Source organism: Brassica napus, chromosome C3 (genome assembly GCF_020379485.1).
Source record: "Brassica napus cultivar Da-Ae chromosome C3, Da-Ae, whole genome shotgun sequence".
NCBI lineage: Eukaryota > Viridiplantae > Streptophyta > Magnoliopsida > Brassicales > Brassicaceae > Brassica > Brassica napus.
The window spans coordinates 26814827-26836187 of NC_063446.1; the positions used below are offsets into that span (position 1 = coordinate 26814827).

At 40.6% G+C, this 21361-nt stretch overlaps 5 protein-coding genes and 1 long non-coding RNA gene across 6 annotated transcripts; 3 read left to right on the forward strand and 3 right to left on the reverse strand.

The window, feature by feature from the left end:
- Window positions 1–487: 487 nt before the first annotated feature.
- On the reverse strand, window positions 488–3909 carry LOC106357510 (YTH domain-containing protein ECT2). The gene is made up of 9 exons (XM_013797171.3): window positions 3601–3909; window positions 3310–3386; window positions 3082–3226; window positions 2920–2987; window positions 2353–2820; window positions 1683–2276; window positions 1382–1594; window positions 1140–1286; window positions 488–1043 (listed from the first exon to the last, which is right to left on the reverse strand). The coding sequence occupies exons 1-9, from the start codon at window positions 3629–3631 to the stop codon at window positions 882–884; spliced, it is 1905 nt and encodes a 634-aa protein (XP_013652625.2). The 5' UTR covers window positions 3632–3909; the 3' UTR covers window positions 488–881.
- A 549-nt stretch (window positions 3910–4458) lies between these two features.
- Window positions 4459–7914, forward strand: LOC106389120 (chaperonin 60 subunit beta 2, chloroplastic). Its single transcript, XM_013829313.3, has 15 exons — window positions 4459–4627; window positions 4867–5076; window positions 5157–5282; window positions 5357–5494; window positions 5572–5667; window positions 5752–5994; window positions 6060–6294; window positions 6381–6550; window positions 6627–6704; window positions 6800–6871; window positions 6965–7069; window positions 7139–7231; window positions 7316–7408; window positions 7497–7620; window positions 7715–7914. Exons 2-15 carry the CDS (start codon window positions 4873–4875, stop codon window positions 7726–7728), a joined length of 1791 nt encoding a protein of 596 aa, XP_013684767.1. The 5' UTR covers window positions 4459–4627; window positions 4867–4872; the 3' UTR covers window positions 7729–7914.
- Window positions 7915–10199: 2285 nt separating this feature from the next.
- On the reverse strand, window positions 10200–11106 carry LOC106384298 (the record flags this gene model as incomplete). The annotated part of the gene is made up of 2 exons (XM_013824286.2): window positions 10200–10571; window positions 10691–11106. Coding segments are annotated over 2 exons (474 nt in total), but the record flags the coding sequence as incomplete, so codon positions are not given.
- A 44-nt stretch (window positions 11107–11150) lies between these two features.
- LOC106357513 (chaperonin 60 subunit beta 2, chloroplastic-like) lies at window positions 11151–11857 on the forward strand. The gene is made up of 4 exons (XM_022704318.2): window positions 11151–11198; window positions 11294–11332; window positions 11372–11497; window positions 11570–11857. The coding sequence occupies exons 1-4, from the start codon at window positions 11151–11153 to the stop codon at window positions 11789–11791; spliced, it is 435 nt and encodes a 144-aa protein (XP_022560039.2). The 3' UTR covers window positions 11792–11857.
- A 5102-nt stretch (window positions 11858–16959) lies between these two features.
- On the forward strand, window positions 16960–18609 carry LOC106357512 (chaperonin 60 subunit beta 2, chloroplastic-like). The gene is made up of 7 exons (XM_013797173.3): window positions 16960–17331; window positions 17398–17632; window positions 17726–17895; window positions 17972–18049; window positions 18124–18195; window positions 18287–18391; window positions 18460–18609. Exons 1-7 carry the CDS (start codon window positions 17155–17157, stop codon window positions 18607–18609), a joined length of 987 nt encoding a protein of 328 aa, XP_013652627.2. The 5' UTR covers window positions 16960–17154.
- Window positions 18610–20416: 1807 nt separating this feature from the next.
- LOC106356090 lies at window positions 20417–21113 on the reverse strand. The gene is made up of 3 exons (XR_001271965.2): window positions 21071–21113; window positions 20903–20985; window positions 20417–20761 (listed from the first exon to the last, which is right to left on the reverse strand). It is a non-coding gene; the product is annotated as an uncharacterized LOC106356090 (long non-coding RNA).
- Window positions 21114–21361: the final 248 nt, after the last annotated feature.

Sequence of the window (21361 nt, forward strand, 5' to 3'; positions counted from 1 at the left end):
GTTTATATTATCCAAAATTGTAAACAAAGACTGGGGACTTTCAAGATCACTAATCAAATATAAAAAGTGATGATGATAGATTACAATATCCATCACATATCTACAAATATGACTGTAGAATACTCAAGTTCAACATATTGGCGAAATATGGGGTTGACCAGAAATGAAACTTGCCTTGTTCTTGGTTGGCATGTAGAAAGGTTAGTGTCCAGAAGTAAACAAGTCTTGTGTTGAGTAGCCAAGTGTCTGCTCATTAAAAGGAAAACATTGTTCATCAAGGATTACATGTGACAGCTGATTGTAGGAGATTGGTTAGTACAATAGCATTCTTTTCTTTTTGTACCCAATCATATCTTACATTGAAGATTTTAAACTAAGAAAGATTGAACTTTGGATAGTGGCATAAGAAAGAAAGGCGAAAAGAGGCCAAGACCACCAAAACTCAGATTCTACTGAAGAACACTCAAACAGAGCAAGTCTGAACCCATAAACGGTAAAGATAAGAACTTTCATCTGCCTAAAATACCAACATAAATGAAAACAAATCCCACCCTGCTTTTATCTCCTTTTTTTCTCTACTTCTTCCCACTATTTAGCAGGTCATACAAGCAATTTTACAGGGAGGAGCAACAGATAATGAAAAATTGAAAAAAAAAAAACAAACAGAAAGTTGTAAAGACAGGTGAAAACAAGAACAAGAAAAGATTGAAAAAAAAACTGGGATTTTTAATTTTTAAGGGCAAAGAAACAGGTCTCGTCGGTCTTTCCTTGCTTCAAAGCTCACGGCACTCGTTCTCAAGAGAAACTGCAAACGGGACAGTTCATAGCTTCTTCTCTCTAGTTGCGTTTTATGCTCGAGCCGCGAGTAGCGTCTGACTAATCTAGCAACCATTTGCCACCGCAACAACTGGCTTAGCAACAGCCCCATTCTCATCAACCTTTACACCACCGGTAGTTTGAGCAGCTGGAGGAGATTCCTTATTAGCCGAATCAGCAGTAGCGGTTTCCTTTTTCTCATCCGTTGTAGTTTTCTCCTCACTAACCTGTTGATTTAGTTCATTTACATGTCAGTCAGAGGAAACACTCGACTTGTACACCCTGACTACAAAAAGATTTAAAGAACTGGATCTTGTTCCTACCTGTTTCTGGGTTTGGTTTTGCTTGGCCTTCTTCTCCAAGATAGTCTTCTGTCGAACCTCATAGAAGGAGAAGTCATCCAAAATGCAAGTCTTGCTAGTATGCTCCTTGAAAATTTTCACAATCTTCAAACCTTGCTCCAACTTGACCTATATAACACGATCCCACAAAAGAAACTTCAACACATGGAAACCAAATCGAGAACATAACTTACAGAGATGTAAAAGCTTTACGGGTCTAATACCTCTTGGGTGTCTCTGGAGTTAGTGACAGGCTTGTTCTCATTGTTCTCAAGGGTAATATGTTTCAGCAAACTGTTTGGAACATCCTTCACAATATGCCACTTGAGAGGGAAAGAGCCTGTCCACTTGTCTTGCTGCCAGCAGTCCACATTTGTGTTGAAATCAACCGGTCCTATCATTTCAGCAAGCCCAACAAATTGTCCACTTGCATTGACCTGATAAACAATAAAACAGGTGAATATGACTCGATATCATCAAGTAAGAAGTATAAAAAAGCACTGCATTTAAGGATAATATACACACCGAGAAGAAGAGAAAGATAGGACAGCCGCCAGGTTTCTGCTGAGCTTCCTGGTATGCTGCAGCAAGCTTCTTGTTTCCATTTGGTGTGCTAGCCCAAACGTTATATTTGATGCTCTTGTGCACATCATCTTCACTGTAGGACTTGATGATAAAGAACATAGCGTCCGCATAATCCACCGGGAAATCTTCTTTGTTGTACTGTTCTCTGTCAGGAACAATGCATGTGTTCTCCGTCTCCACAGACTCAGCTACATTTGACTCGCTAGTCTGCTCCTTAACCTCCAAGCTATCTTCTGAATTTTCCTTCTGGTTCTTTGCGCCCCTGGCTCTGGGTCCCCTGTTAAGTTCGTTCAGACCATCTGCGTTGTTCTCATTTCCGTAGAAGAAACTGTTACCCCTTCCAAAGCCTCTGTATCTGTTGTCTGTTGCACTCACCCATCCTCTTCCATTTGTTCTTGAATCATACCCAGAAGAACTAAAGCCCAGACCAGATCTCCCCGAGCTACCATAGTTACCATATAACTTGCTTTGATTCATCTTGCTGTAGTATCCATGAGTACCGTAGCCTGTCATTGATGCAGGCTGGTGCACACCCTGCACAGAGAACATTGATTGAGGGCCAATTTTTACGCCAATAAAACAGACAATAGATCAAAGAAAGATACCATACCGTGTAGTTAGAATTTGAGCGGTAGTTTTGATTCCTTACACTGTTTGCCTTAGAATAGGAGGATGCAACAGGTCTCTGAACATCTGAATAACCAGTACCATAATATCCATCATAGTTAAATCTAGCGTCCTGATAACCAGCAGCATAACCCCCTGCATAAGCGCCATTTCCATACAAAGTGCTTGAGGTGTTGAATGCGGTCTGGTTATTTGGTTTCCCTGCAGCAGATCCATTGCTTCCTTTCGTCATACCAGCAGCAGATGCAACATTCTTGCTTTCCGCAGGTTTCAGACCACCAGCTTTGTTTGCAGCGAGATCTCCCTGGGTAGGGGTAGCAACAGATACTGGTCCAGTGGGGAAAAAGGTAGGATACTGGTACTGCTGGGCTCCAAACAACTGTCCATCTCCGCCAACCTGCGGAGCAGGGCTTGTTGCGGGAGAGTAAGGATATGCTGCATACCCATAGCCCTGAGGATAGAAAAGAGAAATTCTCTGCATAAATTCCCTGGTGAGAATATCCAACCGATTAATCAGAGCAGGTTGAGCAAATTAAGCATATACACTTACAGAATTCATGTCAACACCCTCAGGATTTTGGTAGCCAGTGTATTCGCTCCAGTCACCATTCCCATATCCTGAAACGAGAAGAAACATTGTTAAGCACACTGGTAACAATCTTGCAAAATGATGTTTCTAGATTGTAAATGGGAAGAGGATGAAGCGTCCCACCATAATAAAAGGGCTGCTGATACGCATTAGGAACATAGCAAACCGAAGGGTCGACGGCGTCACTGGGAAGCAACGGTGACAAAGATCTGTCAAAGGAAGGAACTTGACCGTTTAAATCCACACCTCCATACTGGTAAACAGCAGTCTGCACAAAAAGAAGACTGCTTGTCAACAAAAAAAAGTCGCAAACATAGACAAAAAAAAAAAAAAACGAAGCTGCTTCCACACCTTCTTTGGCTCAGGAATCTCCGAAGCTGCTTTTGCTTGAGAGTCCAAGGAGAGGTTCTGCAACATATCAGCAGATTCTACAAAACAAAGTTGAGTCAAGGGAACAACCACAATAACAGTGAAAAGCAAACATCTTTAGCCACCAGCAGTGATATCGAGAAAACCCAAATTAAAATCTAAGCAATATCAGTCAAATCGAGAACGAAGCTCAATTCGAGATCCAATAACGCAAAAACAAAGAGATCGGTAAACAGAGAACACAGATCGAGAGAACGTAAACAAAAAGGATACGATCAGCAGGTGAAGAAGCAACGGTAGCCATAAAACCAGATTTCGAATTTGATAGATCCTTCTCCGGAACAGTGAGTGAGTGGATAGAAACCCTCGAGGGAATCACAGATGGAATCTAGGGTTTGAATTTGGCCGCGCAGCCGCCAAAGAGAGAGAGAGAGGGTTTTTGTGTGTTTGGGGGAAGAGGAGGAGGAGAAAAGGGTTTTGCCTCGAGTGATTCAAATAGATCCACAAACGCCCCTCTTTTTTTTTTTTTTTTTTTTTTTTTTAATTCCACTATTTTAGTTTGTTTCTTCTTCCCTAAGATTTTATTTCCTCTTTTATTATAAAGACTTGGACCTAGACCGTCTGCTTTTGGTAATTACCACGAAGTTTCCTTCGTCGATAAATATGGTAATCTCGTAAATAGATAAGCGCGCACAAACAAATAAAAAATGTGGAAATGAAAATAAGCTGTATTTATTTATTCCTAGACTTTTAATGAAACAAAAAGCTATAGAGTGATTTGTTTGTAACTCAGAAACAATATTTTTATTTAATATAATAAAATATTTCTTCATTGTAAAAATATATTTTTAAATTATATCTACTTATAGCATATTATAAAAATCGAGCTTTCATATTAAAAAAAAAAAAATACATGCACCTATTTGGTACTTTAACCGCTCTTAATGGGCCAATTTGAAGATTACAAGGCTATTATAAATGAGCCTATTTCAAGAGGCCCTAATCAGAGCAGGCCAACCCGGAAAAATGACTCAGGATCCGATTACCAAATCCGACGTTCCAGAGTGTTCTTACAATAAGAAGACAAAACAACAATACATCCAACGGTCACGATTAGCTCGAAGCTTCAAGAGCAAAGAGACCATTGCGCCTTTATACCAGCCCAAAAAAAAAAATAACCAGAAGCAACTAGTAAGTGCCACTCTTCAAAGAGAAACCAGCAGATAAAACCTACTCCTCCTTATCCGGAATAAACTCTCCGGCGGATATCTCCTCCACTTCTCCGTCGTTATACCGTACGGTGAGTTCCTGTGTTTCACCTATTGTGTTAGACAAGAAGTATATAAAGTATTGGTGCATGAGCGAAACTAGTTTTTGAAAAAGCATTGCTTTTTATATCTGGGTTTATGTTCTTCTGGCTTAGGTTGATTAGGTAATGCTAACATGTTCGGTGGTTATACAGTTTAACCTGGTCTTGTCTGAGTGTTTGGTTTACTAATAATGTTTATCTGACTGTTGGACTTTTCAATGTGTAATAAGTGAACAATGGCATCGATATTCACTGCTACATCTTCACTTGGTCCCTTGGTTGCTCCCATTTCCCCCAAGCTTTCTTCTGCGACTTCTATCTCTTCAAGCTCATTTGGAAGGAGACAGAATGTGTGCCCAAGAAGACCCCGTCCTGCCATTGTTTGTGCAGCCAAGGAGTTGCATTTCAACAAAGATGGTTCCACCATAAAGAAACTTCAAGTGAGAATGTGTATTAATGAATTTTCTATCTCTCATTAGTTTACTTCTTCTTGGTTTCTAATTAGTCTGTGTTTTATTAGACCGGTGTTAACAAGCTAGCCAACCTTGTTGGTGTCACACTTGGACCAAAAGGGAGAAACGTTGTTCTTGAGAGCAAGTATGGATCTCCAAAAATTGTTAATGATGGTGTTACTGTTGCTAGAGAGGTATGAATTTTTGGTAACCTTTTTCATTGCGTTTTAAAACGGCTTTGGGAAGCTTAAGGTTATCTTGTGGTTAGGTCGAGTTGGAGGACCCGGTTGAGAACATTGGTGCAAAGCTTGTAAGGCAAGCAGCTGCAAAGACCAATGACTTGGCTGGTGACGGTACAACAACATCCGTTGTTCTTGCACAAGGTTTTATTGCTGAGGGTGTCAAGGTTGGTACATTCTTCTTTCAGTTTTTCTCTGATGTAAGCTCAAAAGAACAGTTTAATTACCGTTTGTATTTTCTCAGGTGGTGGCTGCAGGTGCAAACCCTGTGTTAATAACTAGAGGCATTGAGAAAACAGCAAAGGCTTTGGTTCACGAGCTGAAGCTAATGTCCAAGGAGGTAATTTTCTTCTTGGAACTATCTTTTTGATCTGTCAAAAAATTGTAGCTAGAGGATCTAATGGTTATGCCATTGGAAACATAGGTTGAAGATAGTGAACTTGCTGATGTGGCGGCTGTTAGTGCCGGGAACAACCTTGAAGTTGGAAACATGATTGCTGAAGCAATGAGCAAAGTGGGAAGGAAAGGTGTGGTGACACTTGAGGAGGGCAAAAGCGCTGAGAATCACCTTTACGTGGTGGAAGGCATGCAGTTTGACCGTGGTTATATCTCCCCATACTTCGTTACAGACACTGAGAAAATGTCTGTGGAGTATGAAAATTGCAAGGTAAGTGTTCTTAGTCCGCAGCTACTGTAATGATAGATAGACTAACGAAGCTTTGTACTGTGCAGCTGCTTCTTGTTGACAAGAAGGTTACCAATGCAAGAGACCTTGTTGGTGTTCTAGAGGATGCTATTAGAGGCGGATACCCTATCCTAATCATTGCAGAAGATATTGAACAAGAAGCTTTGGCTACTCTTGTTGTTAACAAGCTTAGAGGCACGTTGAAGATCGCAGCTCTTAAAGCTCCTGGATTTGGAGAGCGCAAGAGCCAGTACCTTGATGATATCGCCATTCTAACTGGAGGTAACTGATGTTGTAACAGAACCTTTATATGGGTAGCAATCAATGTGCATTCTTGTTTAAATCTTGTTGGGGTTTTGTGGGTGCAGCAACTGTGATAAGAGAGGAAGTTGGTCTTTCTCTTGACAAAGCTGGGAAAGAGGTTTTAGGTAACGCCTCTAAGGTTGTCCTCACCAAGGAGATGACGACCATTGTGGGTGATGGTAGCACACAGGAAGCCGTGAACAAGCGTGTTGTACAGATTAAGAATTTAATTGAGGTATGTGTGAGATAAAGTGCAGATTATGTATAACATTTTATTGTGCTTAGAAGGCAATGGTTGATTGGTTGTGCAGCAAGCAGAGCAAGACTATGAGAAGGAGAAGTTGAATGAGAGAATTGCAAAGCTTTCTGGTGGAGTTGCTGTCATCCAGGTAAATAGTATCCACATGGGATTTTTTACAGTTTATACATGTGATCGTCACTGTGTTTAGTGATCCTAAGTAGAGCTCTTACATCTTGGTTAAAGGTTGGAGCACAAACTGAGACAGAGCTCAAAGAAAAGAAGCTAAGAGTTGAAGATGCTCTTAATGCCACAAAGGTGATTTTCTTAAGCTATCTAGTTGGGTTATAGAGGAGTTTGTTATTCTGACTACTCATGGACTGTCTTAATCATATTATGATTGAGTTTCAGGCTGCGGTTGCGGAAGGCATTGTTGTTGGTGGTGGTTGCACTCTACTTCGTCTTGCAGCCAAGGTAGATGCTATCAAGGATACCCTAGGAAACGATGAAGAGAAGGTAAGGAGCGTAACCCAAGAACTTTTTTTTGTGTGCACTATCTTTCTCTGACTATTTGTGACTGTATAGGTTGGAGCAGAGATCGTTAAAAGAGCATTGAGATACCCTCTGAAGTTGATAGCAAAGAATGCTGGTGTCAACGGAAGCGTTGTCAGTGAGAAGGTAACTGACATAACGTTAAAAGCTCCACTTATGTACAGCTCTTGATCTAAGTTGCTTGGCAAAATGTATTTATATCCATTACAGGTGCTAGCTAACGATAACGTGAAGTTCGGATACAATGCTGCAACTGGGAAGTATGAAGATCTGATGGCGGCAGGAATCATCGACCCCACAAAGGTCAGTTTTTCACAAACACAACTCTGTTTGCTGAACGGTTTGATGATAAAGTTCTCCATGAACATGAGCGAGTTTATGCATTTTTCAGGTTGTGAGATGTTGCTTGGAACATGCGGCCTCGGTTGCAAAAACGTTCTTGATGTCTGACTGTGTGGTTGTTGAGATCAAGGAGCCAGAGCCAGTTCCTGTTGGCAACCCAATGGACAATTCAGGTTAGTCCTAGTACATTGATGGAAGCTTGGACAATAGCATCAGAACATTCATGTTTCTTCATCTCTGAATCTCTTTGAATTTGTCTTGTTTCAGGATATGGATACTGAGATAGAACAGCCGGATATGCTCTTGAAGATGAGAGATAAATGAACATTCCGAAACGGATTACTTTAGCTTGCAAACAAAAGTTGTTGTGCCAAGTGTAATGATTTTTTGAACCAGAGCAGAATGTGTTCTTAGATATCGAATTTGGAATCATTTTGAATAAATTGTGTCGGTACTGTTCTTCAAAATATTGACGTCTTAGATATGAGAAACTGCAACTGCAAATTATAAAGTCAACAAGTGAAGCTTCTTGAATCTGAGTGAGAAAGAAGTTATAACTGGTCAAAGAAACAAGTGTAGTAGAAAGCAATTATTTTCAGAATCCTGAAACCATAACGGAATGCTGAAAGGTTATACTTGGAATCATCATGTAATCTCAGGCTAGCAAATGTAGATTGGCTGGTGAACACAACCGCAGATTCTACTATATGTACTACCTCAATGTAGATGGATTCCAAAGCCAAAGCCACAAGACGAACAGGACTAGCTTCTTCACCTTTCACCATTGCCTTATCTCCAGGTAAAACTAAACTCAACTGATCACATAATGATGCAAACACAGCTTTTATTCCCATCATATCTGATATCATCTTCTTCACTGCAAGTAAAATGGAGAATCAGACAAATGCCATTCAACCAACATACTGAAAAGTTTCTAACTTTGAAGCTTCAATTGATTAAAGACTTCATCTTCATATCAAGAAACCAAAGAAGCTGCAAGCAATATCAGACTAACCTAGACTTGAATTCATGGATCTCAGCAAGTTCTTTCCCCATCAAATCCACCCACTGTACCTTCTTCTTCTCCATTGTCCCACCATCTGCTGAATCTGAAACTTCCTTCTTAAGACTGCTTTTCAGGATCTCCCCATGACTATGACCTTCCCTTCTTCTTGTTTCTCCTCAAAAGCACAATCTTCTTCCTTTTCCTCTACACCACAACCACAATCTTCTTCTCTAACCTCATTCAACAAACCATCAACATGATCAACACCTTCTTCTACATGTGCATCAACAAATGATCATCATCACCAACAACAACACTAGTGGAAGAAGCCACTTGAGGCGTGTTCTCCAGTTACAGCAAGCCTGATGCGTAGATGTGAGGAGAAGGCTTAGAGAAGCATATGAAAGAAGGGCAATGGATCTTACACAGCAACACCCTCATCAAGACATATGTTGGGTCTTTGAAACACCAAATCACCAATCTTGTCTAATAAAAAATAATTAAGTAAGAAGTTTAAAATTTGTAAATTTAATATAAACGTAATAATAAATATTTGTAAATTATATCCGTTATGTGCAGATAAAACACTTAGTTTCTTACTATAAGTCTAACCAAAGATACTATTAATGAATAAAATTTAACATTTATTCAGAAAAAGATACTAAATAAATTCATTCATTTACCGATATATCCACCAGGAGCAAGGCTTGTGTAGTGTAGGGGCGTTCAGTGCGACCGTTCCAGCTCCAATATCAAAATTATTTTTTTTTTCTTTTTACAACATTTTTTCATTTTATTAAATCAGATAATACTATAAAATATGATAATATAACATATTCAATTATATTGTTAATAAAAATAAATAGAATAGTTATTTTTTAAATAATTTTAAATATTTAGTTTTCTAACAATATTTGTTTTGAAAAAAAAAATTGTTAACGGAAGGGCCTTAAAAAAAATTTGCCCATAGGCCTTGTTTCTATTGAGCCGGCCTTGTACAGGAGAAAAGGATTGTACTAGGTATATAAGTATATTAAACTCCTTACTAGTTTACTCAAGTTGAAAAAGAAAGAAGTGACGAAGATTAGGAACTCCGAGAACGAGAACGAAGATGTCTAATGGCGGGAAATTTGAACTCGGTGTTGCTTTGAAAGGTAAGCTATCTCTCTCTCTCTCTTCTTCTTCTGGCATTGATTTGAAGGCTGTTTCGTGTCGCATCGAACTTGAATAGAGATGTTGCTTTATTTCGGATTACTATTTCTCTGTTTGTTTTTAACTTCTCATGCAGGTAAAAGGATGTGTGTAACAACGCACAAGGGATCCTCCTACAAGGGGATCGTTGAGAAAATTAATGATTGTGCTCATCATGGAGCAACGCTGCTGCTTGTCGACGGCACAATGCATCGTCTTTTTCGATTCAGTGATATCAAAGAGATAAAAGAAGACACTGCAGTTGAGGTATCAAGAAGTAGTTCCTCTTGATTGTTTACGTATGACATTTGGTAATTGATTTCAATTTTTTTTTAAATTGGCATTTGAAATCTTAATGTTTGTTTCTGTTGGCTAGGTGGAGTTGGAGGACCCGGTTGAGAACATTGGTGCAAAGCTTGTTCCTGCTGGCAACCCAATGGACAATTCAGGTTAGTCCTGAGACTCTGGTTCCATTGATGGAAGCTTAGACAATTAACATCAAAACTCTTTGTTTCTTCATCTCTGAATCTCTTTGACTTTGTCTTGTTCCAGGACTGAGATAGTCCAAGAGATCAATGAACATCCTGAGATGAGAGTAGCTCACCAGGTTACGGATCACTTTAGCTTGCAAACAAATGCTATGTGCTATGTGTAATGTTTTTTTTTTTTTTTGAACCAGAGCGTTATGTGTCCCTTAGATATCAAACTTGGAATCATTTTGAATAAATTGTCAAGTGTTGTTCTTCAAATTGTCCAGGTTTCAAATAAAGAAACTCCAAAGGATTAAGCATATAGTAAATTTAACAACTAAAGCGTCTTGAATCTTTCAGCATTGCCTTATCTTGGGGGTAAACTGAAGTGGATTTTGATCACAGAATGATGCAAACACAGCTTTTATCACCATCATATCTGATATCGTCTTCTTCACTGCAAGTATAATGAAGAATCAGAGAAATGCTAGTTAACTAACATACTGAAAAGGTTAGAACTCTGATGCTTCAAGATATCAAGAAACCAAAGGAACTGCAAGCAAATATCAGACTAACCTAGACTCGAATTCACGGATCTCAGCAAGTTCTTTCCCCATCACATCCACCCACTGTACCTGCTTCTTCTCCATTCTCTCATCTAAAGCCTCCTTCTTGAGACTGCTTTTCAAGATCTCCCCATGACATTGACCTTGCTCTTCTTCTTCTTCTTCTTCTTCTGTACCACAATCTTCTTCTCTAACCTCATTCAACAAACCATCAACATAATGATCATCATTGGCCTCAACAACCGTAGTAGTGGAAAAAGACACTTGAGGAGGCGTGCTCTCCAATCTCTGCGAGCCTGATGTGTAGATGTGAGGAGAAGGCTTAGAGAAGCAGATGAAAGAAGGGCATTGGATCTTACACAGCAAAACCCTCATCAAAACATAGGTTGGTTCTTTGAAACACCCAGTCACCAATCTTGTCTTTGATCAAATAACAAACTTTATGTGCTCAGATTGGAAAGAAAACAGTTATGATTTCTGAAAAGAACATAACAGCAGCAAGGGGTGGTCGAGGAAGAGTTAATAGCCACAGTACATAAACATCTCCTCTTGGATAGAATCCAAAGACCATTTAATTATAAGTTGATCAGATGAGAAACAGATAAAAGTATAGGATTTCAACAAAGATGGTTCCACCATAAAGAAACTTCAAGTAAGAATCTGTAGTGACAATTAGGATTTGTTTTATTAGACTGGTGTTAACAAGCTAGCCGACCTTGTTGGTTTCACACTTGGACCAAAAGGGAGAAACGTTGTTCTTGAGAGCAAGTATGGATCTCCAAAAATTGTTAATGACGGTGTCACTGTTGCTAGAGAGGTATGAATTTGATAATTATTTTCATTGCGTTTTAAAACGGCTTTGGGAACTTAAGGTTATCTTGTGGTTTAGGTCGAGTTGGAGGACCCGGTTGAGAACATTGGTGCAAAGCTTGTAAGGCAAGCAGCTGCAAAGACCAATGACTTGGCTGGTGACGGTACAACCACATCTGTTGTTCTTGCACAGGGTTTTATTGCTGAGGGTGTCAAGGTTTGTACATTCTTCTTTCACCTTCCCTCTGATGTAAACTCAAAAGAACAGTATAATAGTCTGAAGGTGCAAACCCTGTATTGATCACTAGAGGCATTGAGAAGACAGCAAAGGCTTTGGTTCACGAGCTGAAGCTAATGTCTAAGGAGGTAACTTTCTTTTTTTCTCTTTTGTGCTATTTGATCTGTCAATAATCTAATGGTATGCCTTCGGAGATATAGGTTGAAGACAGTGAACTTGCTGATGTGGCGGCTGTTAGTGCCGGAAACAACCCTGAAGTGTTAGGAAATACGCGGTCAAATTTTGCGTAAAACCAGAATTTATGGGAGCGGGAAAAAGGAGCACACACACCAAATTGTTAACGGAGTTCGGCCAATGTTGCCTACGTCTCCAGACCTGCTATAGATCTTTTATTATTTACCAGGGAAATTTTACAAGCTCACTACTCACACCCCGATCCCAAATACACTCAGAAATTACTCGTAATTTCTTAAAGAAGATTTTTTGTGAAAAAAAAAGTTTTTTTTTTTTTTTTCTCTCTCTCTCTCACGTTTTTTCTCTTCTTCTTCTCTTCTTCTTCTCTCTGTTTTTCTTGTTTGGGATGATTTTCCCCTTCTCCTTCATGCATGTATTTATAGGAGGGGATTTGTGAGTTGGTGGTGAGTTGGTGTAACAACCAAACTTACCAACCAAAAAACCAAAGAGAAAAAACGTGTTCTTCACCATCACCAACTTGCATGCGTTGATTTTTGACCAACAATCTCCCACTTGAAGACTGATTTCAATCTGTCTTCACACCTTGATCAATGTAGCAGGTCTTCTCAGCTTGTTACTCTGACAAGCCAACTGAGGTTGCACACAACCTCAGTTTGTCATACGGCACGACCTTCGTCAACATGTCTGCCGGATTCTTGCTTCCTGGGATCTTCTCAAGCACCAACATTTCATCTTCCAACGCTGATCTGATGAAATGATACCGACGATGTATGTGCTTCGTCCGAGCATGGTAAACCGGATTCTTTGCCAAATCGATGGCACTTTTACTGTCACAGTACAACACACCTTTCCCTTGGTCATGGCCTAGCTCTTCTAGAAAAGACTGTAGCCATATCATCTCTTTTGTTGCCTCCGTTACCGCAACATACTCAGCTTCACAGCTTGATAGAGATACAATTTTCTGCAACTTTGAAACCCAACAAATTGCAGTACCGCCAAAGGTGTAGACATACCCGGTTGTGCTCTTCGTGCTGTCAATGTCACCTCCATTGTCAGCATCAACATATCCCTGCAATCCCGTCTTAGACTTCGTGAAACATAGCGATAAACTTGAATTTTCTTTTAGATATCTGAAAATCCACTTAACGGCTTCCCAATGTTCCTTCCCTGGATTGCTCATAAATCTGCTGACGACTCCCACTGCATGTGCAATGTCTGGCCTTGTACATATCATCGCGTACATCAGGCTGCCAATAGCAGAAGCATATGGAACTTTATCCATACATGCCATCTCATCTTTCGTCTTTGGAGACTGTTCTCTGGATAACCGAAAGTGACTTGCCAGGGGAGTACTAACTGGCTTCGCGTCATCCATGTTAAACCTCTTGAGGACTTTCTTCACATACTCCTCTTGTGATAGCTTAAGACCTTCCTTGCTCCTACTGATTCTCATCCCTAGAATCTGTCTTGCTTCTCCAAGGTCTTTCATCGCAAACTCTTCTGAGAGTTTCGTCTTCAAGCTATTGATCTCGTGCAAGTATGCTCCTACTATCAGCATGTCATCGACATATAGGAGCAATATCAAGTAGGACTCTTCAAGCGTCTTGAAGTAACAACAGTGGTCAGCTTCACACCTCAAGAAACCAACGCCTTTAATAAAGCTATCGAACCGTTTGTACCACTGTCTTGGAGCTTGTTTTAAGCCGTACAAACTCCTTTTTAGCTTGCAAACAAGGCTTTCCTTCCCTTTGATCTCAAAGCCTTCGGGTTGCTTCATATAAATTTCCTCATCCAAATCACCGTGAAGAAATGCCGTCTTCACATCCATTTGTTGAAGATGCAGACCTTCTTGTGCTACCAGCCCAAGAACCGTTCTGATGGTCACCATCTTGACTACAGGAGAGAAGATTTCAGTGTAGTCAACGCCTTCTTTTTGTTGGAATCCCTTCACAACAAGCCTTGCTTTATAGTGCTTACTTCCATCAGGTTCTTCTTTTATTCGGTAGACCCACTTATTATGCAATGCCTCTTTCTCCTTAGGCAAATCTGCTAACTCCCACGTGTGATTGGATAACAACGAGTCCATCTCGTCGTTCATTGCAAGCTCCCACTTGATCGACTCATCAACTTGCATAGCTTCCTCATAACATTCAGGCTCGCCTCTGTCTGTGAGCAGAATGTAGTTGAGCGATGGAGAGAATCTTAATGGCTTTCTGATGATTCTGCTTGACCGTCGTAACTCCGTGACTGGTGTATATGGGACCACTTCAGAATCATCACTTTCTTCAGCCTCACCACTCTCGTCTTGAGAGATTTCTCCTTCTGCTGTTGCGGTATCCTGTGGCAACTCCGGTGTCAGGATATCTTCTAAGTCAACAGCTCCAGGCTCTTTCCTCTCTGAGCCTTCTCTTAGCTTATCCTTGTACAACGCTTCTTCGTTGAACACAACATTTTTGTTGCGGATGATCTTCCGATTTTCGTCATCCCAAAACCGGTAACCAAACTCCGTGTCACCATAACCGATGAAGTAACACTTTTTAGACTTCGAGTCAAGTTTACTTCTTGCAGCATCGTCAATGTGAACATAAGCTAAGCAACCAAACACCTTTAGATAAGAAAGGTTTACTTTCTTTCCGCTCCAAACTTCTTCAGGGATCTTAAATCCCAATGGTACAGACGGTCCTCTGTTTATTAAGAAGGCTGCGGTACTGATTGCATCTGCCCAAAACGTCTTTGGTAATCCACAGTGCAATCTCATGCTCCTTGCACGCTCGTTCAAGGTTCGGTTCATCCTTTCCGCTATTCCATTCTGTTGAGGCGTTCCAGGAATAGTCTTCTCCATCTTGATCCCGTTATCAGCGCAGTATCTCGTGAACTCGCCGCTGATATACTCACCACCATTATCAGACCTTAGACACTTCAACTTGAGATTCGTCTCAACCTCAACCATGGTTTTCCATCTCTTGAAAAACGAGAACACTTCATATTTGTTCTTCATGAAGTAGACCCACACCTTTCTTGTGGAGTCATCAATAAAGGTCACATAGTAGTACGAACCTCCTAGCGATGCAACAGGAGCGGGTTCCCACACATCTGTGTGCACCAGCTCTAACTTCTCAGATTTTGGCTCTCTTCCTCCTTTTAAGAAACTAACCCGTTTCTGCTTTCCAAGGATGCAGCTTTCACACATCTGATGATCCACCGTCTTCAGATCTGGAAGAGCGCCATTTGCCACCATGAGTTTCATCCCTTTCTCACTCATGTGCCCCAATCTACAATGCCACAACTTGGTCTGTTTGGCATCCTCAACAACAGTAACAGTGTCTTCATAGCTCGTCGTCATATAAAGAGTACCTCTTTTATGACCTCTAGCAACCACCATGGAACCTTTTCTGACTCTCCAGGCTCCACCACCAAAATTAACATCGTGCCCCGTATCATCAAGTTGGCCTACTGAAATCAGATTTCGCATCAACTTTGGCACATGTCTGACCTTCGTAATCTTCCACACACATCCGTCTGACATCTTCAGGTTGATATCTCCAATACCAACTATGTCCAAAGGTAATCCATCAGCAAGATATACCTTTCCGTAATTTCCCGCAACATAATTTTCCATGATGTTATGGTGCGGTGTGGTGTGGAATGACGCTCCTGAGTCAAGAACCCATGAATCGACTAGGCTATCAACATAGGAGATTGACGCTTTGGTGTTATTTCCAGCTGCACCACGAGCTTCACTTTTCCTCGGAGAATCAACAGACACTACCAATGCATCAGCGATTTCACGTGTCACTGCATTGGCTCCGCCTCTAGTGTTGTCTTCCTCCTTCGGTGGTGCTCGACAATTCTTCTTGATGTGACCTGTCTTTCCACAATTCCAGCACTCTGCAGGCTGTCGGAATTTAGACTGACCCCGTCCATTCCTTGACTTCGATCTGCCATTACTCCGGTTATTTCTATCTGGGTTTCTCCCTCTGTTTTCCACGTTGAAAGCAGAGCTCGTTGATGCCTCCCCAGAGTCTATCCTTCGAACTTCCTCAGCAAGGATACGATCTCTAACATCATTGAATTTGAGCTTTTGAGTACCCACAGAGTTACTAACCGCTGCCCTCATCGGCTCCCAACTATTTGGCAGAGATGCCAACAAAATCAGTGCTCGCACTTCATCATCAAACTCGATTTCAACCGATGACAGTTGGTTGACAATCGTGTTGAACTCGTTCACATGTGCGGCAACCAGGCCACCTTCTTCCATCTTCAAATGAAAGAGTTTCTTCATGAGAAATACCTTATTGTTTGCCGAAGGTTTCTCATACATATCAGAGAGAACTTTCATGAGCCCTTTCGTGGTCTTCTCCTTCGCAACGTTGTGAGCAACGTTTTTCGACAGTGTTAACCTTATAACACCCAGAACTTGTCTGTCAAGGAGCTCCCACTCATCCTGATCCATCTTCTCAGGCTTCTTGCTCAGCGGTTGATGAAGCTTCTTTCCGTACAGATAATCTTCAATTTGCATTCTCCAAAATGCATAATCTGTACCGTCAAATTTCCCGATACTGTGCGCCAAACCGTCTTCGCCTCCCATCGTTTCTGGAACCACCGTGTATTAGAACACCTTCGTCGACAAACCGATGTTACCGACAAAATTCACTATTCACGAAGTACTGTTCACGTGAATAGTAACCCCGCAAAAAATTTGACCGATCACCGTAACTCAGGCTCTGATACCAGTTGTTAGGAAATACGCGGTCAAATTTTGCGTAAAACCAGAATTTATGGGAGCGGGAAAAAGGAGCACACACACCAAATTGTTAACGGAGTTCGGCCAATGTTGCCTACGTCTCCAGACCTGCTATAGATCTTTTATTATTTACCAGGGAAATTTTACAAGCTCACTACTCACACCCCGATCCCAAATACACTCAGAAATTACTCGTAATTTCTTAAAGAAGATTTTTTGTGAAAAAAAAGTTTTTTTTTTTTTTTTTTTTTTCTCTCTCTCTCACGTTTTTTCTCTTCTTCTTCTCTTCTTCTTCTCTCTGTTTTTCTTGTTTGGGATGATTTTCCCCTTCTCCTTCATGCATGTATTTATAGGAGGGGATTTGTGAGTTGGTGGTGAGTTGGTGTAACAACCAAACTTACCAACCAAAAAACCAAAGAGAAAAAACGTGTTCTTCACCATCACCAACTTGCATGCGTTGATTTTTGACCAACATGAAGTTGGAAACATGATTGCCGAAGCAATGAGCAAAGTGGGCAGGAAATGTGTGGTGACACTTGAGGAGGGTAAAAGCGCTGAGAATTACCTTTACGTGGTGGAAGGAATGCAGTTTGACCGTGGCTATATCTCCCCATACTTCGTTACAGACAGTGAGAAAATGTCTGTGGAGTATGAAAATTGCAAGGTAAGTGTTTCTTAGTTCACAGCTACAGGAATGATAGATAGACTAACAAAGCTTTTTATTGTGCAGCTGCTTCTTGTTGACAAGAAGGTTACCAATGCAAGGGACCTTGTTGGTGTTCTAGAGTATGCTATTAGAGGCGGTTACCCAATTCTGATAATTGCAGAAGATATTGAACAAGAAGCTTTGGCTACTCTTGTTGTTAACAAGCTTAGAGGCACTTTGAAGATCGCAGCTCTTAAAGAACCTGGATTTGGAGAGCGGAAGAGCCAGTACCTTGATGATATTGCCATTCTAACTGGAGGTAACTGCTGTTTCTGTAAAACAAAACCTTTTACGTGGGTAACAATTAGAACCATTTCATTGTTTAAAATCTTGTTGGGGTTTGTGCGTGCAGCGACTGTGATAAGAGAGGAAGTTGGTCTCTCTCTTGACAAAGCTGGGAAAGAGGTTTTAGGTACCGCCTCTAAGGTTGTTCTCACCAAGGAGATGACGACCATTGTTGGTGATGGTAGCACACAGGAAGCAGTGAACAAGCGTGTTGTACAGATTAAGAATCTTATTGAGGTAAATGCGAGATAAACTGCAGATTATGTATATCAGTTTATTATGCTAAGAAGGCAATGGTTGATTGGTTGTACAGCAAGCAGAGCAAGAGTATGAGAAGGAAAAATTGAATGAGAGAATTGCAAAGCTTTCTGGTGGAGTTGCTGTTATTCAGGTAAGTAGTATCCACATGAGCTTTTTCTAACCTATATAAGAATCCTAACTATAGCTCTTGCGTTTTGGTTTAAGGTTGGAGCACAAACTGAGACAGAGCTGAAAGAAAAGAAGCTGAGAGTTGAAGATGCTCTTAACGCCACAAAGGTGATTTTCTTAAGCTAGTTGGGTTATAGAGGAGTTTGTAATTCTGACTACTCATGGACTATCTTAATCATATGATATCGTTGAGTTTCAGGCTGCGGTTGCGGAAGGTATTGTTGTTGGTGTTGGTTGCACTCTGCTTCGTCTTGCAGCCAAGGTTGACGCCATCAAGGATACCCTTGAAAACGATGAAGAAAAAGTAAGCAGTGTAATCCAATAACTTTGTGCTTTGTGACTATCTTTCTCTGACTATTTGTGACTATATAGGTTGGAGCAGAGATCGTTAAAATAGCCCTGAGTTACCCTCTGAAGTTGATAGCAAAGAATGCTGGTGTCAACGGAAGCGTTGTTAGCGAGAAGGTAACTGACTTAACGTTAAACCTCCACTCATGTACAGCTCTTGAATCCTTGATCTAAGTAAGTTACGTGTTTATATTCATTACGGGTGCTAGCTAATGATAATGTGAAGTTCGGATACAATGCTGCAACCGGAAAGTATGAAGACCTGACGGCTGCAGGAATCATTGACCCTACAAAGGTTCGAAAACACAGCACTCTCTTCTATCTAAACCATTTGATGATAAAGATCTCAATGAGCATGTGAAAACTTGTGCATTTTTCAGGTTGTGAGATGTTGCTTGGAACATGCCGCCTCGGTTGCAAAGACGTTCTTGATGTCTGACTGTGTGGTTGTTGAGATCAAGGAGCCAGAGCCAGTTCCTGCTGGCAACCCAATGGACAATTCAGGTTAGTCTTAATATATTGATGGAAGCTTGGACAATAGCATCAGAACATTCATGTTTCTTCATCTCTGATCTCTTTGACTTTGTCTTGTTCCAGGATATGGATACTGAGATAGACCAACCAGATTTGCTCTTGAAGATGAGAGATTAATGAACATTCCGAAACGAGAGTAGCTCACCGGGAAACGGATTACTTTAGCTTGCAAACAAAAATGTATCTGCAAGTGTAATGATTTTTTGAACCAGAGAGCATTGTGTTTCTTAGATGTTGAATTTGGAATAATTTTGAATAAATTGTCAAGTGTTGTTCTTCAAATTGTCTAGGTTTTAAAGAAACTGCAGAACTCGAAAGGATAAAAGCATATAGTAAATTTAACAACTAAAGCGACTTGAATCTGAGCGAGAAAGAAACTTACTAACTGGTTAAAGAAACAACTCTTTTCGCAATCCTAAAGGCATCACAGAATACTGCCATGTTGTATCTGGAATCATCATGTAACCTCCGGCTAGCAAATGTAGATTGATCACAGAATGATGCAAGCACAGCTTTTATCACCATCATATCTGATATCGTCTTCTTCACTGCAAGTATAATGAAGGATCAGACAAATGCTGATTAACTAAACATACTGAAAAGGTTAGAACTCTGAAGCTTCAAGACTTCATCTTCATATCATGAAACCAAAGGAACTGCAAGCAAATATCAGACTAACCTACACTCGAATTCACGGATCTCAGCAAGTTCTTTCCCCATCACATCCACCCACTGTACCTGCTTCCTCTCCATTCTCCCATCTAAAGCCTTCTTCCTGAGACTGCTTTTCAAGATCTCACCATGACATTGACCTTGCTCTTCTTCTTGTTTCTCCTCAAAGACGCACTCTTATTCCTTTTCCTCTGTACCATAATCTTCTTCTCTAACCTCATCTAACAAACCATCAACATAATGATCATCATTGGCCTCAACAACCGTAGTAGTGGAAAAAGACACTTGAGGAGGCGTGTTCTCCAATTTCAACGAGCCTGATGTGTAGATGTGAGGAGAAGGCTTAGAGAAGCAGATGAAGAAGGGTACTGGATCTTACACAGCAACACCCTCATCAAGACAGGAGCAAGGGGTGCTGAGGAAGACTGTTAATATATAAACATCTCCTCTTGGATAGAATCGAAAGACCATTTAAATACACGTTGATAAGATGACAAAAGTACATGGACCAACGCTAGGAAAGGACATATTCCAATTGATCAGAGTCATCAGTTTTTTACTGTTGGTTCCTGATTGTTTCACCCATCAATGTCATAAACATCACATGTTCATTTATGCGAGAGTATCTGCAATGGTGGAAGTCAACCATTGTCTGGATTCTGTATACTACAAGTGTCAAATGGGATTAAACTGGACGAGCATCCAACATGATGTAACTTTACTTTTGTATGTATTATTATATGTCTCTCTGTTTCAAGCACTCATCAAGAAAAAATATTCAATGGATTTGTTTTGCTATATAAACGTGTTTGTTACACCTGCTTCTTCCAACTTCTTGATGGAGAAATAATCAACAAAGATACACAAGAGATGGTAAAGCTACAACAAGCATTACCATGAGGTGTTACTGCTGAATTTTCAGAACAGGAAACGTAATGACGTCTCTTATACTCGCGGAGTTTGTCAACAGCATCACTAGCCTGTCGATTCCAAGCCCCTTAAGAGAAACAAACAAACAATACCAGTGAACTGATATCAGTACTTGAGAATACAAGTTTGGTCATGATTCCGCTGCTCGCTTTGCGTTATGCTGCCTTACTTGCTCTTCCAACCGCGTCCTCTACCATATTTTAAACTCAAAATCATTAATCTTTTATGATCTAGTGAACACAAAGATAGCTAAAAGCAGACCATTTAATATGTAGAATGCTATTCAAGAAGAGGCAGAAAAAATGTGTGGAAGAATGCATCAGCCCATTACCTGGTCCACGGGATCAGTCAATTCAGAAAATGCATTTGCCATTTCGCGGCCACAGCTCAAATCTTTCAGTCAAATTTGCATTACTGTTACAAAAGTGCAGTTCTCATAAGTCATAACATAAGATGAATGATCAAGAAGATGGTGAGAGCTCTCTAGAAACAACTTTACCCGCGATGTGGCTTGGCCAAGGGAGATATTTCGATTGGGTAATAGGAAAGTTATCATACCGGGTTATAAGGATTTGAGGGGTAGTTTGATGATGAAGGTACACTGGAGTATGGCACACCACTGCCAGTAACATGTCTCTGCATATCTGAATAACCAGCAGCATAACCATCGTCATAACCATGAGCATAACCCTTATACAACTGCCCATCTCCGTGGCTTGTTCCTGGCGGCCAAAGACTGTATGCTTTACTGGTATAACCCTGTGGGGGTGGTGCTTCGTCGCCAACGTGG

Bases quoted from the DNA above. Each gene is read 5' to 3' on its own strand.
- LOC106357510 (XM_013797171.3), bottom strand. From the start codon at position 3,631: ATGGCTACCGTTGCTTCTTCACCTGCTGATC. The intron at 3,387-3,600 runs GTATCCTTTTTG...TTTGTTTTGTAG, and splicing joins TGCTTCTTCACCTGCTGATC to AATCTGCTGATATGTTGCAG. The intron at 1,044-1,139 runs GTAGGAACAAGA...CTAAATCAACAG, and splicing joins AAAACCAAACCCAGAAACAG to GTTAGTGAGGAGAAAACTAC.
- LOC106389120 (XM_013829313.3), top strand. From the start codon at position 4,873: ATGGCATCGATATTCACTGCTACATCTTCACTTGGTCCCTTGGTTGCT. The intron at 5,077-5,156 runs GTGAGAATGTGT...GTGTTTTATTAG, and splicing joins CCACCATAAAGAAACTTCAA to ACCGGTGTTAACAAGCTAGC. The intron at 5,495-5,571 runs GTTGGTACATTC...GTATTTTCTCAG, and splicing joins TTATTGCTGAGGGTGTCAAG to GTGGTGGCTGCAGGTGCAAA.
- LOC106357513 (XM_022704318.2), top strand. From the start codon at position 11,151: ATGATTTCTGAAAAGAACATAACAGCAGCAAGGGGTGGTCGAGGAAGA. The intron at 11,199-11,293 runs GTTAATAGCCAC...ATAAAAGTATAG, and splicing joins CAAGGGGTGGTCGAGGAAGA to GATTTCAACAAAGATGGTTC. The intron at 11,333-11,371 runs GTAAGAATCTGT...TTGTTTTATTAG, and splicing joins CCACCATAAAGAAACTTCAA to ACTGGTGTTAACAAGCTAGC.
- LOC106357512 (XM_013797173.3), top strand. From the start codon at position 17,155: ATGATTGCCGAAGCAATGAGCAAAGTGGGCAGGAAATGTGTGGTGACA. The intron at 17,896-17,971 runs GTAAATGCGAGA...TTGGTTGTACAG, and splicing joins AGATTAAGAATCTTATTGAG to CAAGCAGAGCAAGAGTATGA. The intron at 18,196-18,286 runs GTGATTTTCTTA...GTTGAGTTTCAG, and splicing joins ATGCTCTTAACGCCACAAAG to GCTGCGGTTGCGGAAGGTAT.